Source organism: Stegodyphus dumicola, chromosome X1 (assembly GCF_044657685.1).
Source record: "Stegodyphus dumicola isolate Sdum_Otavi_A_Nest chromosome X1, ASM4465768v1".
Lineage (NCBI taxonomy): Eukaryota > Metazoa > Arthropoda > Arachnida > Araneae > Eresidae > Stegodyphus > Stegodyphus dumicola.
Window position 1 is genome coordinate 254,799,892 of NC_140780.1, and position 14,621 is coordinate 254,814,512.

The window sequence follows — 14,621 nt, forward strand, 5'->3', positions numbered from 1 at the left end:
TTTGGAGGGCGGAGTCCGAGCGTGTTCCGCCTGCTGAAAGCTCCGTTTGTTACTTGATTCTCTTGAGAGCGGTATATCTGCGGCGCTGTGTTATTCCCGCCGTTAGGCTTTTTAGGCTGTCTTACGGTTTACTCAGTTTTAATTTCAATTCCTTTACTTTTTGATTTACGCCATAATTGCTGGCATGTTCCTCAAGCACAAGATGTGCTTCCTGGTGTTAACTTTATCTGGGTTAAATAAAAGGGTCGTTTACACCCTTCACAGTCTGTGTGGCAATTTACAAGATATAGCAATTAGTCGCTTACTTCTTAGGTAGAGTTCTCATAGTTTATGTTACCAAAGAGAACGAGACTATTCTTATCTCAATTATTGCGAATTATGCAAGATTATATTCTCTTCCCCAAAATATGGTATTTCATTCCACCCCATATTATCAAATTTAGACATGCTTCTTACCCTAAAATTAGATATTTAGTTCTTAGATTTTCGCTGTACTAGTTTATAACAGTTACACCAAATCATTCAACAGAACTCGTAAATAAATTTACAAATATTTCATCTAAGAATTTCACCATACTTTCATTTGATTTAAAATCCGTATTCACCATTGTTCCGTTCAATTGCCTAGAAACGAGGCTTGAAAAATTTCATTTCTTATGTAACGAAACTTACAAAGTTAATTAGTTAACAAAGTTAATCAACTTTGTAGTAAACGCATTTTGTTTTCCAAAATAAGTATTACCATAAGACTGAGGGATTAGCCATGGGAAATCCTCTCAGTATTATTCTTGCTGATATGTATATGGATTATTATGAATCTAAATTATTTAAAATATAACGTTTTCCAGTTTTGCTTCACTGTGTTGATGATATATTTTATCCTGCTTGAGGTAATAAAGAAGATTTTATTAAAGTTCGCTCAACGATAATTTCATGTGTTCTGTTATTCAGTTCCGAATTTGAGACGTCTAATTCCCTTCTGTTTTTCGACATCCTGGTCATACGAAATGAATCTAATTTCAATAAAACTGTGTAGTTTAATTTCTTAGTTTCCTGAGTTCAAGCCCGAGTGGAGTCTTTATTGTAAAACTCCAAGAAGGAGTAATCTGTGAACTTCATTTGGAATAATAAAAGATTTTTAACCCTTCTCACGTTTTGTTCTCTATCTCACGAACTTAAGCGATTATTCGCTCATCAGTTCTTAAGGTTCCTCCATTTTAATTGTAACTTAAAGGTACCCATGTTGGAATCTGGCACGCTGAGCTGTAAAATTTAGCCTTCAGGTCGTTTTCCCTTCCTCAAATAAAATTCGCTTGGCATTTCCATAGTTCCCTACTCTCACTCCATAAGAAATATGTTGGGGAAAAAAAGAAACACATAAAGTCTCTACTGCTAATCACTGTTGGTAAAAAAGAAAAAAAAAAAAAAATATATATATATATATATATATATATATATATATATATATAAAACACTTTTTAAACGTTTCTTGGTATTTTCCCCACAACAAATCATTCAAAGCTACTTATTGCCTATTATTCAAATTGCAATATTAATATGATGTGATTACAATGGAAATATGGTATCATTTTATAAATCAAAATTCAAGTAGAATAAACTTTTTAATGATCGTACATAAAGCTTCTTACGAGTTCGCTTCGTTGAAAATATCCTGTCAATATGCTTAACACACGAACTCGAATTTCAAAGCTTCAAGAATAAAATTTTATGTTAAGTTCTAAAATACTACGCAATTAAGAGATCTGAAATGATTTAACAAATTCACAATTCAAGTTATTATTCTTGCCATCTTCTCACTTCAAATAGGAGGAACCAGATGGAATTTCTGGAGAGTACCTTTCGTCATTCTAAAACAGAGAATCGTTAATTCGTCGTATCAAGATGACACAACAGTAGTGGCTACAATTCTGTCTTAATTGAATACATTTCATCGATTAAAAGGGTTCGTTCATGTTTATCTAGTTGACATGATGTGTGGGAAATGTCCCCGAGATATTTAACTGAGTATCCAAGGAATTTAATGGCGTTTAATAGACTGTACCTCAGTGATAATGCTGCATTTGTTTAATTCCTTTATATGTTCTTCAGTTCCCTTCACTGTCACAAATAGCTACGTAGAAGTCACTGGTAAGGAGTAATACGATATGGTAGTTCATAACAATGTTCAGTAACTATAGCCCACATCTGGCGTTAGAAAATCAAACGAATTAGAATTGCCATTTAACATATTTAACTGCAATTTTGGCGAAACAAGAATCGATGCCAAATAGGAAATTACTACCCAACTGCTTCAATTTTATGTTACATAATATGTTTTGAAATCATAGATTCGTGATTTTATTTTTAAAAGCAATAAACAAATCATTAATAAACCTGAAAAGAATGGTCGAAAGGAGATTAGCTTCGGGGTAATTTCCTATTAAATAAGCGTATTTCACTTTTAGTCATAGTCTTTTAGTGGTTCGTGTTCTTGCCTAGACTGACAAAATAGTGTTAACAAATAGTCATAAAAAGTAATATATTCTCATGGCGAGATTTAGATAGCATTGGTTGGCTTCATAATCCAACGCATTGATCAGATTATTGTTTTAGTCTGGGTTTGCAAACTTAATAATATTCGCACTAAATCTTTTAACTGAGAGAGAGAATGAAAGCACAGAAAAAGTTTCATCATTAACAATTAAAATGAATAAATTATGTTTCTAGGCAAAAATATAACCTTGTTATTACACATCATTTAGAGCAAACAACTAGAACACTATTTATTTTAACTTATTTGTGTTTATACTATTATGCATTTTGATGTGATATAAATATTAGTTAAAAAATTGTGATCTAAAGAAAACTACCATTTGCAAAATAAGCTCCTTAGCTAAAGTATGGAACTATACAGATTTTAAGCACAGTAGGATTTTATGTTTATTAGCCCATTATTTTTATCATTTCTGTTACTTCTATTTTCGTTGGCTTTCCCCAGGATGCTAGTTTTCTTATATGTAAGAACAAATTTCTTGAAGCTAAAAGAGAGCTTTTGACGATGGCCTCTGACCTTCTGCTAATCACTTTGGCCCAGCTTACCTGAACCGGTTTTAGCCTTTGCTAGTCGAGTTTTGTTCGCATGATTATAGTGCTATTGCCAAAGGTTACACTACGGTTTAACCGTGTGATTTACATACTTTATCTCTTAAGATTTACGTTAACATTTATGTTTTGTTCACTCCTACAAAAGCCTGTTAATTTTATTAAACTTGTAAGTTTTTAAACTGAAATTCTAATAAAAAAAACTTATTCTAAGTTACATTTTAGCATTTCTCTCCATATAGTGAGCTTTAGATTATTCTTATTCGGTATTCTTTCCTTTAAAATCAAAAGCTGAAAATATTAGAAACATACCGAAACTGGCCAACGATTAGGCTTCTTACAATTAACCGAGTTGTTAATGCAAGGGGGAAGTTCTCAAATTTTTAAGGAAATTAAACATTCTACTTCAGTTATACATACGAATTGTAAGAAAGGGAATGAGCTCTATTACTTCAAAATCTAGTTCGTATTAAGCAAAGATAACTTTTTATGTGCTTCACGCGACTATTTTGTTTGCGATAATCACTTTATTGCTATGTTCTGTTGTAGAGTCATTAGGATTATTTGGAGGCAGACGAGATGAAAAATTAGCAATCGCCTTCGCCAGGAATCGAACCACGGACCTCTGGAATACCGGCCCAGTGTGCAGAACCACTACACCACGAAGGCACGCTAGGAAAGAAGAAGATATACCTTACACTGTAAACAAGCGTATCCTAAATTTCTAATTCAGCCTCAGAATGCGCTGAAGATTCTTCGCAGCCACGCGTGTCCCCATTCTGAACTTATACTTCTGTATCAAGAATAAAAAAAAAAGAAAAGTTTATAACAGAAGAATTCTTAAAAGGCCTTGATCATCATTGAATTTTCAGAACGGAAAGATTATGTGCAGTTGGAAAACAGCTAACCTCTGACCTGAGAATAATATTATCTGACAATAACACTGGGAAATCTGGAGCAACTCACAACACTGAGCATTAGTATATTAAATACTTATTACTGTTTTATTTATTAACTTAATTTAAAATTTTAAAATTTTTCATTCACTAACCTATAGCCTTTCGGCCACCCTTTTCCCAGGTAAATGGGATTGGAAGACTAAAAGTATGTAAGACACAAATCTGCATGCAATCAGATTTCTACCTTTTGATTTAATTTTGAAAATAATTATAAATACATAAATCGAAGACAGCTGTTAATAATTTTTAATAAAAGTCCAAAAGGTTAAATTTCGAATTCTTACCGATAAATTAAAAGATATTCTTCTTGCTGCTGCAACAAATTAGCTACCAAATGAATCAACTAAGGTGTAGCAACATAAATTCATTGGAGGGCTCATTTTTGGCATTATGAATTAATTAAAAAAAGTGTGTAAAAATCAACAAATATAAAATCCATCTATTTATTTATATATTTCTTTTATCTATTAGCAATTTTTAAACGATTTTTAAAGACAAAAACATTTTTGCCAAAATATGTTTATGAAACCTACAGACCTTTCTTCTAAAATATATTTATGGACTCTGCAAAAGTTTCTGCTGAAAGTATTTATGGATCTCAACATTTGGGGAAGCTACACTGCTTCGGTCTTCTATTCAAATTACTTGGCCAGAGATGAGAAATGTTAATATTGCATTGTGTGGAGTATTCTGCTTTAATACCTGCATTCATAAAACAACATTTTCACTAAAATATCCAAATTATCACTTTTTTAAAACTGCGATGCTCAATGGTTTAAAATTGCGTACAGCAAAGTAAGGCTTCTGAAGATTCAAATTGAACCTAATATAACAATTAACATGATTAATAGTTGACCTAACCCAAGCTAGCATTATATTTCATGCTAAATTATAATTATTTTCATATGTATACTCAAATTGAAAAATTGCACGATTTTTCTCACCTTGTTGTAGTTCTCCTTCCACACAAAGATCTTCAATAACTTGTCGAGATCCGGAAACAACAGAATTGTGTAATCTTTGTTGAATTGAGTCGTAGCATCGCAAAGTGTGCTCATCAACACATTTTACTCCCTGCTGAAGTTTCCTATGAAGTATATATATTATATTTCAAAATAATACACATTCATATTAAACATTATACATTCGTGAGCAAAATTCAGCTAATTTGAAAATTATGTCTATTTTTGCGAAAAGTATTAAACAGAGGCCCGGTGGCGCAGCAGCACCACACGTCCGGGGTTCGATTCCCGGGCTGGGCAAGGTCGACTCAGCCTTTCATCCCTTGATTTCCATCACTTGGGTCGATAAAATGAGTACCAAGTTCACTTGGGGATTAAACGCTGGGGGTCCTGCGACAAGCTGACCATTTGTTCAGGGCATATGCCTTACGCACCCCGGGGCCCACGGTCAAGAAAGCAGATTTCGGGCACTGCAGGCATTGGCCCGCGTTTCTCGCAAGAGTTGAATAAAGTTTATAAGACATAACATAAATTGAACAGACACGAATGTGTGGATGACGAAATGAGATGGAGAACTGGCAGTAGGAGGCAGGTAGCTACAGATCTTAGTGTAACGCTCTGTGTCGTCTGCAATTTGTGGAAAGAATTTCAGAACAATAGACCTGGACAAGGTAGACCGAGATCCACAACGACGAATGAGAATCATTATATAACCCTTTTAGTGCGGCTACACAGGACTACTGCGGCTTCACAGCTCTCGCATAAGCTGTATGCTGCCACTGGAACCCGAGTTTCACGGTGTACAGTTGCCCGAAGGTTTCATGAGATTTGGTAGGGCTGTATGCCAGAAGGCCCGCTGTTTATGTCCCTGCTCACTTCAGCACACAAGATAACGCGTTTAATATGGTGCAGACAACATGCGCCTTGCACCAGACTTCCGTGGAGCACCGTGCTTGTGCTTTTTACAAATGAGTCGAGATTGAGCCTGCACATTGATTCTCGGCTTAAAAGGATCATTACGGTCCTGGAGGTATAATGATTTGGGCAGGCATTATGTTGGACTACCGCACACCTCCTGCATGTGTTTGACAAAGCCTCCCTGACAGCTTTGAGGTATAGCAAGATCTTAATTTTGACACCCTGACATGCTGTTAATGGATGATAACTGTCGTCTGCATATGGCTCAGCTGGTTGATGATTACCTGCACACTTAGGATATTCGACGCATGGATAGGCTAGTCAGATCTCCTGATCTTAACCATATATAGCATGTTTGGCACACTCTTGGTAAGGCGATTTTATCTTTTATCTCTGCATCCCTCTCCGGGAGTCATCCCAGAGTTGAAAATTGCCTTGTTGCAGGAGTGGGATCGACTGCCACAGGGACACCTCATCTACCTCCTATCCAGTACGCACTCACACTGCGTGACTATCTGGCTGTGAGAGGGGACCATATCCCATATTAGACTCATTTTCAGTTCGATAATCCCAATGTGGATTTTGGACATCTTTGCATTATGAGCTTTATTGATAATCAAGAGTACATAAAATTACTTTTGAATTGTGAAGTATACATCTCTGTTATAAATGCATATACATACCAAATTTCACTAAAATCTCACCATTATTTTCTTAGGAATTCTGCATTCGCAAATTCTCTTAATTTTGCGCACGAACATGTATACGGTTGATAAATGATATTTTATTTTACTACGAATATCGTAATATCTTCCAACCCTTCTAAGAATTCTATAAACTGTGCTTAATTTTACACTTACTGAACACTTCTTTAACGCCAGAGAATCACCGAAGATACTCGCCATTATTTAAGACATAATTTTATGCCCATGTCATTATTATAACTAGAACTCAGCAAAACATTTTATCTAATTTAGTACTGTAAATTAATTTAATGTCACAGTTATGGATTATGTTTTTGCAGTGGTCCATGTTGGGAGCATTTTTAAGTACCTAGAGGTTAAAATAAATAACTTTTTATCATGGCATCGGATTTATATCACCATTACTGTGTTTTATCTTCAGACTTCACTACAACAACACTGTCCAACGGCCATGGTATCTATTTACGACTGAAAACAGTCAGTTGTTTTTAACACATGTTGTTAAATATAACAGACATATTTTAAAATTTATCAATATTACTTTATACATGCAGTCGCTTTTTGGCGTCTCATTTGTGCTCTTATCTGCAAGTTTTCTTCCGTTACACCTTTTTTTCCAGTCTGTTAAAATACTAATAATGTAGTGCGCTAGAATATAAGACATGACATTTTTCCTTCTAGTGACATATAAATTAAGCAAAATATTTCATTTATAAAGCAAGGCTAAAAAAAGACTTTCAACAAGTGCTTGACATTTTTAAAATGTCAACCACACACATGCACAAAAATATCGCAATGGACTAATGAAATTCATGTGTACTGAACTTGGACAACTGACTACAGTTACACTGAACACTGTAAGATAGAAATTCTTTGGTTTCGTGTAAAATAGACAGAGCATTGTACAGAGCAGCGATATTCCATTCTGTTTTCTTGGACCGACCCCTTTCAAAAGAATGGTTTTATTCATCGAACCCCTAACATTTTTCTCGGTACTATACAGCATTAAACATAATCGTAATACAAATAATTGCACATAAATAACTTACAGAAAACAATTAGACGATAATATAAAAAAGTTTTGAAAAGAAAATTTAATTTAAAAGATTTATGTGTGGACCCCTTCAATATTTAAAAAAGTAAACAAGAAGTTACATTTTTCGAACAATCTTTACAAATCCTGATACACTGAATATTTAAAGAAAACCTTAATTGCATTAGTAATGAACGTCTATTTCTGATGGTTAAGTTTTATTTCAGCGTAAAAGTATAAATTGCTTTAAATATGCAACTGTCTCAACTGGCAAATATTTAGATGTTTAGAAAAGTTAGAAATTTTAGAATAGAGTCAAAGTTTATGGCCTTGAAACAGTAAAAGTAATGTGGTGTTGAAGGAATACAGCAAAGGAAGCTTTTGAAAATACGAGTTCATCTAGACCTTTTGACGACTAAAGTATTGAGGAGAGTTCGTTCTTTACTGGATGAAATACTTTGTGCTGCAAGGGAGATCTGTCGTTGATTAATGAGAATGCCTAAGATATTAGCAAATGGGATACTAGGGAATGTCCTCGAAACTTTTCTTATTCGCCAAGTGATACGGGAGAAAGGAAGTCTTCATCTATTTGATGCGGGTAAGGATTTTGAAAAATATCTTGGCTTTTGATTCAAAGTCATGCAGACATAAATCGCAAATCGCAATGGATGCATCCTGTTAGATTGGTGTAGAATTCAAGTTCATGGAGAAAGGCCTTGAGTTCGGTAAAGTAAAAATCATAAGAAGTTAGTTGTTTAGCGCCTTCGGTTGCATAAGGATATTGAGTCCATACACTAAAAGAATTTTCTCTTCCAGTTCTAGTCTAATGAAATTCATGTGTACTGAACTTGGATAAGACTTTATACGTTAAATATAATGTATAGCTTTATTGTTGTTAAGAACGTTTATCTATGGAATTGGGTAATTGAAGAAAGAAGAATAAAATACTTTTAAAGAGCAACTGATTTTTAATTGGACTTTTTTTAATGAGAATGTCTTTACTACTTGTTATTTCTTGTGATTATTTCAAGAGATTCATTTTGCATCCTACTGTATTCTTGTGTCATGATCATACTGAAATCTAAACAAGAGATATGAAAGGAAAATAAATATTTATTAACCCTATGAAAATAAATTATTAAGCCCATGAAATTTGTGGTATACATCAAGAAAAGTCTAAACTTTTGTGTACAGAGGAAAACTCGTCATTAAAAGAAATGGAACTTATGAAACCAGTGATGTATGTGTTCACGTATAAAAATATAAAAGGAAATCCAAACGTAGTTACCTCATTGCTGACAAGCCTTCTGCTGATATTAATAAACGTATAATTTTGCTTTTGATAACGAAAAAAGCCAACTTAGAAACCAACAATTAGAATCAAACGCAAGAAAGTTCCACGTTAATTTAAGGTGGTAAAACTGAAATTTATATGCAGTTGATATCTTTACTTTTAAAATTTCTTATTAAAATAGACTATAATTCTGTGTCTGTTATATACAAAGTATTCACTATTTCACGGAGATTACATACTTCGTTTACAAAAGTTCATGAATCATCAGAGTCTTTTATTGCAGTAGTTGATCACGGAAGAAGGAATCCGCAGAACTCCAGCACGCAATGGATTTTTTGCAACATTCTCTTATATTTTACTGTACTATTATTACATTACACCTTTAAGAAGATTATTATTATCATTTGCTGAAAATTAAGATTTTTCTATTACGATTGTTTTTTAAAAAAATCTTGTAATGAAACTAAAGCAGCGGATCGTAATCTAATAAGTCTTTGCCTAAAATATACTTGCAGTACATTGATAAACCGAGCCAAATCAAACTAATATTTATTAAACATGCATTCTCATATAAATGTGAGTTTAATAATTTTAAAATGGTGGTTAATACTCGTATACATAAAATGGTGGTTAATACCCGTATCTATTGTCTAGAATTTACACAGTTTTTGTCAATCTGTGGAGGCACTGAACATTTTTGGAATTAGGAAACTTTAGAAATTAATTATCACTCTCCCATGATTAGAACAATGGATCTTCCAGCGATAGTTGTAAATGCATCACGAAGACATGCATGCAAGAATGGGATAATTTCCTATATCCCCTCACATTAGATACCATTAAAGTTTTTGGAGTAGAAAACCGGAAACTCATTTATGCTTTCATCGGGATTCAAGCACGGACTTTCTAATGCTAGATGGAGGTGCACATAGGAAAGGGGAAGGAAGGAGAGAAGTCCTTATAAATCTTCCTTTACCTTTGCTTTTAACAAAGTACATCTTTATTAGGAACGATCACATAAGTTGTAGAGACATTAGGATGTTTTTGGAAGCAGGCAAGATGAATAATTAGCAACGCCTTCGCCGGGAATCGAACCACGGACTTCTGAAATACCGGCTCAGTGTCCTGAACACTACACCACAAAGGCACGCTAGGAAGGCGGAAGAAGTACCTTATACAGTGAATAGCTTCAACTTTGCATTTGTTTGGTTTTACAAACCTCTGTTTTTGTCTCAACTGATTAGAATCTCTTCCTTTCACTAAAGCAAGGTGAAACTGTTCCTCTAACTAAAACAATGCCTTTCTTTTGAAATATTTGAAATGAAGTTAAAATACCTTAAAAAGCAGTTTATATTCAGAAAAATAGCGAATGTTTATTTTTCCAGCAGAAAAGCATAAAATAGAAAGTAAATATTCTTAATTAATCACTTTATTTGAATACGAAACATGCAAGAACGCTTTTACATTGTAGGAAGGAAATAATTAAAAAAATGAACAGTTAGGATTATATACACTACACAGTACGCTGAGTTCATTTCTAACTAACCATGAAAATATATGTAAACTGTATTTTTTTAGTTCTGTTTCTAAAGGGAAGGTAAGACCTTTCTATACCTAAGTGCATCTTCTGCATTGATTTTGTATAAGAAGTGAATTGTGTTCTGCAAATAAGAAAAGTTATTTTATTGTTAAAGATTTTATCACTCACTTCTGTCAATAATTTTCAAAACCTTTTCCTGTCTTTATTGAAATGTTATCCGATATAATCCTCTGACATGCAGTTTGTAATCTAGATTAAAAAATGCATAAGTAGTTACATTGAAAACTGGGTGTAGTAGATAAAAATTTGGCAATGCATGTCTCAAAGAATAGAGTAAAAGTGATACCTGAATACTAAGTCTCAGAATGTGAACCCCGCGATGCATGAATTACAACTCCCTTGACTCTAGCCTTCTCTTTGAAAGGAAACAATCACAAAATTAGCGCGTTTCCTGACAAAGCTATTATTATAATTATTTGGACAGTTTCGAGTCGTCTCGAAACTATAAATTAAATCTGGAACTGAAGAGGATTCTGAAACTTATTTGGGAAGCAATTTACATAGAAAAGATAGTTACCTGCAAACCAAATGGAGTTCATCCTTTGTGGAAGCAAAAGCCAAATCATCACTCTTTGCCAAAGATTGCAGAACGACGAAACACTGATCCAGCTCACTTGTCGAGCAACTGTAAGTTCTAATAATTACTAATAAAATAAAAATAATATGTATTAGTCATAACATTTATTTCATATTTTTATGTGCTCTTAATAAAAAATAAAAAAATAAAAAAAAAAAAAAACATGACTTCTGTAATTTGTGATTTCGAAGTGTTAAAATATAGTAATATTAAAACACATATTTGCTATTAAAACAAATAATGACACAATATTGCAAACTAGATTAAGTAACGATGTGCGGCTTTGTGATATTGAAAAATTACAGGTAATTCAGCAAAGATAATCAATAGATCTACCTCTGTTTGTAAGGTCAGTTGCAAAAATTACATTTCTTTTTCATTTAAAGTTCAGCTTTTCACATTTCTTTTCCAAGTAAAATACAGAAGAAAGAAACACGAGGAAGGCAAAGATAAAGCATGCGGATGTAATAATTACAATAAGAACAGAATATATTTGATTGATGAACGAATGGTAGCTCTCTCTCGATATGCTCTGCTGTTATTGTAAGCTTTGTTTTAAAATTTTGCCTACAATAATTGCATTCCAAAAGGGACGTTAGAACAAGATATTACACTCGAAATGGCATTTTGCATTGAATCTTTAAAAAAGAAGTATCGCATTTCAGATTGTTGCCACCAAATATTATTGCCCTATGTTATATTTAAAGAAATAAAATAATGGAGAATCTGCATGAAGGTATGTATGTTTCTTACACTGTAGAAAAACAACGGTACCTAGAGCCATCAAATTTTTAATAACATAGTCCTCCACCCGAACATGGGCACCTGGAAGCCGGAATTTGGAATTTATTTTATTATCTATTTCAGATTTTGTAAAAGTTTAACGAATTTTTTATTAATATACTCAACGGTTTCAAAGCGAGCAGTGGCAATACTATACGGAATAAAAGATGTTTAAGTCCAGAGCACGAGACTGTCCATCGGAAATTCTAAAGATATGCTGTTTTTAGATATTTTGAGATTTTGCTGTTGAATTGAATTTTATGTGGCGTGAGCGCCGAGAACATGATATTTAATAAATAAACCAAACACACAAAATGATAATAACAAAAAGACAAAAAAAAGAAAATTATACTTAATAATAAAGCTAAAAACACAAAAAGAATGGGTTAGCCGGAGTGAATGTAACAGCAGACTGGTAACTGAGAGATCAGCGAGAGCGTAAAAGATCTTAACAAACCCTATTGGGCGACCATTAAAATCTGAAACCTTTCAGAATTTTTTTGCTATTATTTTTCATCTATGTTTGAGGTAGATATCCTTTCTATTGAAGAAAGGATTGAATTTCTCAGTGCATTAGGTAACAATACGGATATTTCTTCAGTATCCCTCAATGACCTTTAACTGTCGCTACGTTTTTTAATGTAATGAAATTTAGGTATGCAACTTACGGTCGCAAGCACTTAACTGCATCCTCATATTACCTAATTATTATTACATATTACCTTATTGTTTGCCATACAGTTTTTACACAGAAATTTCTATTTAGAATTGCTCTTGAGTTTTTAATACAAAATATTTTAAGTTATACAGTTGAACTTTGACTATCAGACAGCTTCAGGACTTTCACCGTGACGGATAAGACAATAAAGGGATGTTAGAAACTCCTTTCACCACAACAATCAACAAAAAATGATAGAAGCACTCGGTAAAGAAGACCCATTTTTAGTATAGCGCAGTGAACGGTACAATAGAATTGAAAATTAGAAGTAATATGTCTCATTATCTTGTTTACTGTTTTGTACAGTAAAATAAAATACTTAAAAACTGCTCAAATCACTCCTAGCCAGATGGCAAGTATCAAATATGTTTTATTTTGAAGCCCTTAGTTGAAGCTTCATGCATTCCTGCATAGTGCTTTACAAACTGGTTGACGAATTGAACATGATAGCTGCTGGAATAATAACTGCTGGAATTTCATGGCAATTTTTAATGGAAAACTTTATCTGTGCAGATATCTGGGCAACACAATGTTTTATATTTTAAAACTTTAATAATAAATAAAACAGAAATACTACCTCATGTTGTTGTACAATCATATTTTATTGCGTCTTTTATCGCCTTTTTAAAATTACCTCCCACCATATTCATACGGATGGAAAATGAAACTGATAATTGAAACAGTGATGAATAATGGAATTTATAATGCAAAAATTTCTTCAGCTGAGTATGAAATTTTTTGACATCCCATATTCAAAGAATAAAGGATTTTAACTTAGTGACTTGTCATCGGTTTTAGGATCTATCCAGTTATTTTAAATGACAAAATTTATAAATCTTAAAGTAACTAAAATTACATTTGTAAAAAAATTGTCAATAAAGATTTAGAAGGAAGCAGACGAGAAAACAATATATTCTATTTAAGTAGTTTGAAAAAATGTGTTGAATTAAAACTACTTGGCAGACAAAACAGGCAGACATTTTCAATACACTAGAAACTTCAAAACACTAATTTACAAAAGTATTTAATAACAGCTTAAAGAATGTTTATAAACGAACTAAAGAGTTTAATAGCATTTATAATAACTTACGTTAAGTTCATTATTTTAAATAGATACATACGAATTTGAATACATATACAAAACCTTTTACACTACAGTGCAAATGGTTATTACAAAACTCTTAAGAAATCTTCGAAAGTATTTCATAGAAAAGACCAAAAATAGTTCCCATAAAAATTATCAGATTTGGGCAATTAATGCATATGTTTTTTTCTCCCAAAACGGTACCAGTATTTTACCATCTTAGCAAGTTACATTTCCTTTGATGTGATTATTGCTTCTATAACATTCATTGTACTGTACATCTGATAAATTTCAGTAATATCCTTTCCATTTAGAATAAAATACATTACTTTATTTTGAATGAAAAAAAGAACTACTGAAATCATCAGCCATATGGTAGTAGAAGGTTTAAGAAATGGGTAGGAGTGCAGTGACTGATTCTAATAATTTTAACAAAATGGTAGAAAAATAGTGTAATTCCTACATGGTAACTTTCTCCATAAATTTAGTACAAAAGTATTATTAAAAATTCTTTTGTTACCATGAGAGATGGTGAAGCACATCTTGCCATTCCTTTCAACAAGGTTGCTAAGTTAAGACATGCCACTACCATTACGGTATTCCTTGCTCTTTCCGGGCTATGGCAAATAAGCCTCCAGAGTTAATTAATTCGACAGTAATTTCGAGGAGTTTCTTTGGCAATGAAGTACTTTAATCCAAACGTATTTGCCATACTGCATCAATATTAGAAAAAGCAAAATATTTCCTTTATGATTAAACGTGTGCGTAATTAAAGGCGTAGATTACAGCTGATCATTTTCCAAAGCGGGAAAAAATGAGTATACGCAAAGCTTTCTGTTTAAAGGTTGCTCAGCAAAGGAAGTTTAGCGATAGGCAATAGAAAATAG

General features: G+C 32.9%; 1 protein-coding gene across 1 annotated transcript in view; it reads right to left on the bottom strand.

The window, feature by feature from the left end:
• LOC118183993 (uncharacterized) overlaps positions 1-14,621 on the bottom strand; it is a 41,430-nt gene that overhangs the window by 15,190 nt on the left and 11,619 nt on the right. Inside the window, exons 2-3 of the mRNA XM_035353626.2 lie at positions 11,090-11,216; positions 5,006-5,148 (exon numbers count right to left, since the gene is read on the bottom strand). Of these exons, the coding sequence (XP_035209517.1) occupies positions 5,006-5,148; positions 11,090-11,216 (270 nt within the window). The remainder of the gene's footprint in view (positions 1-5,005; positions 5,149-11,089; positions 11,217-14,621) is intronic.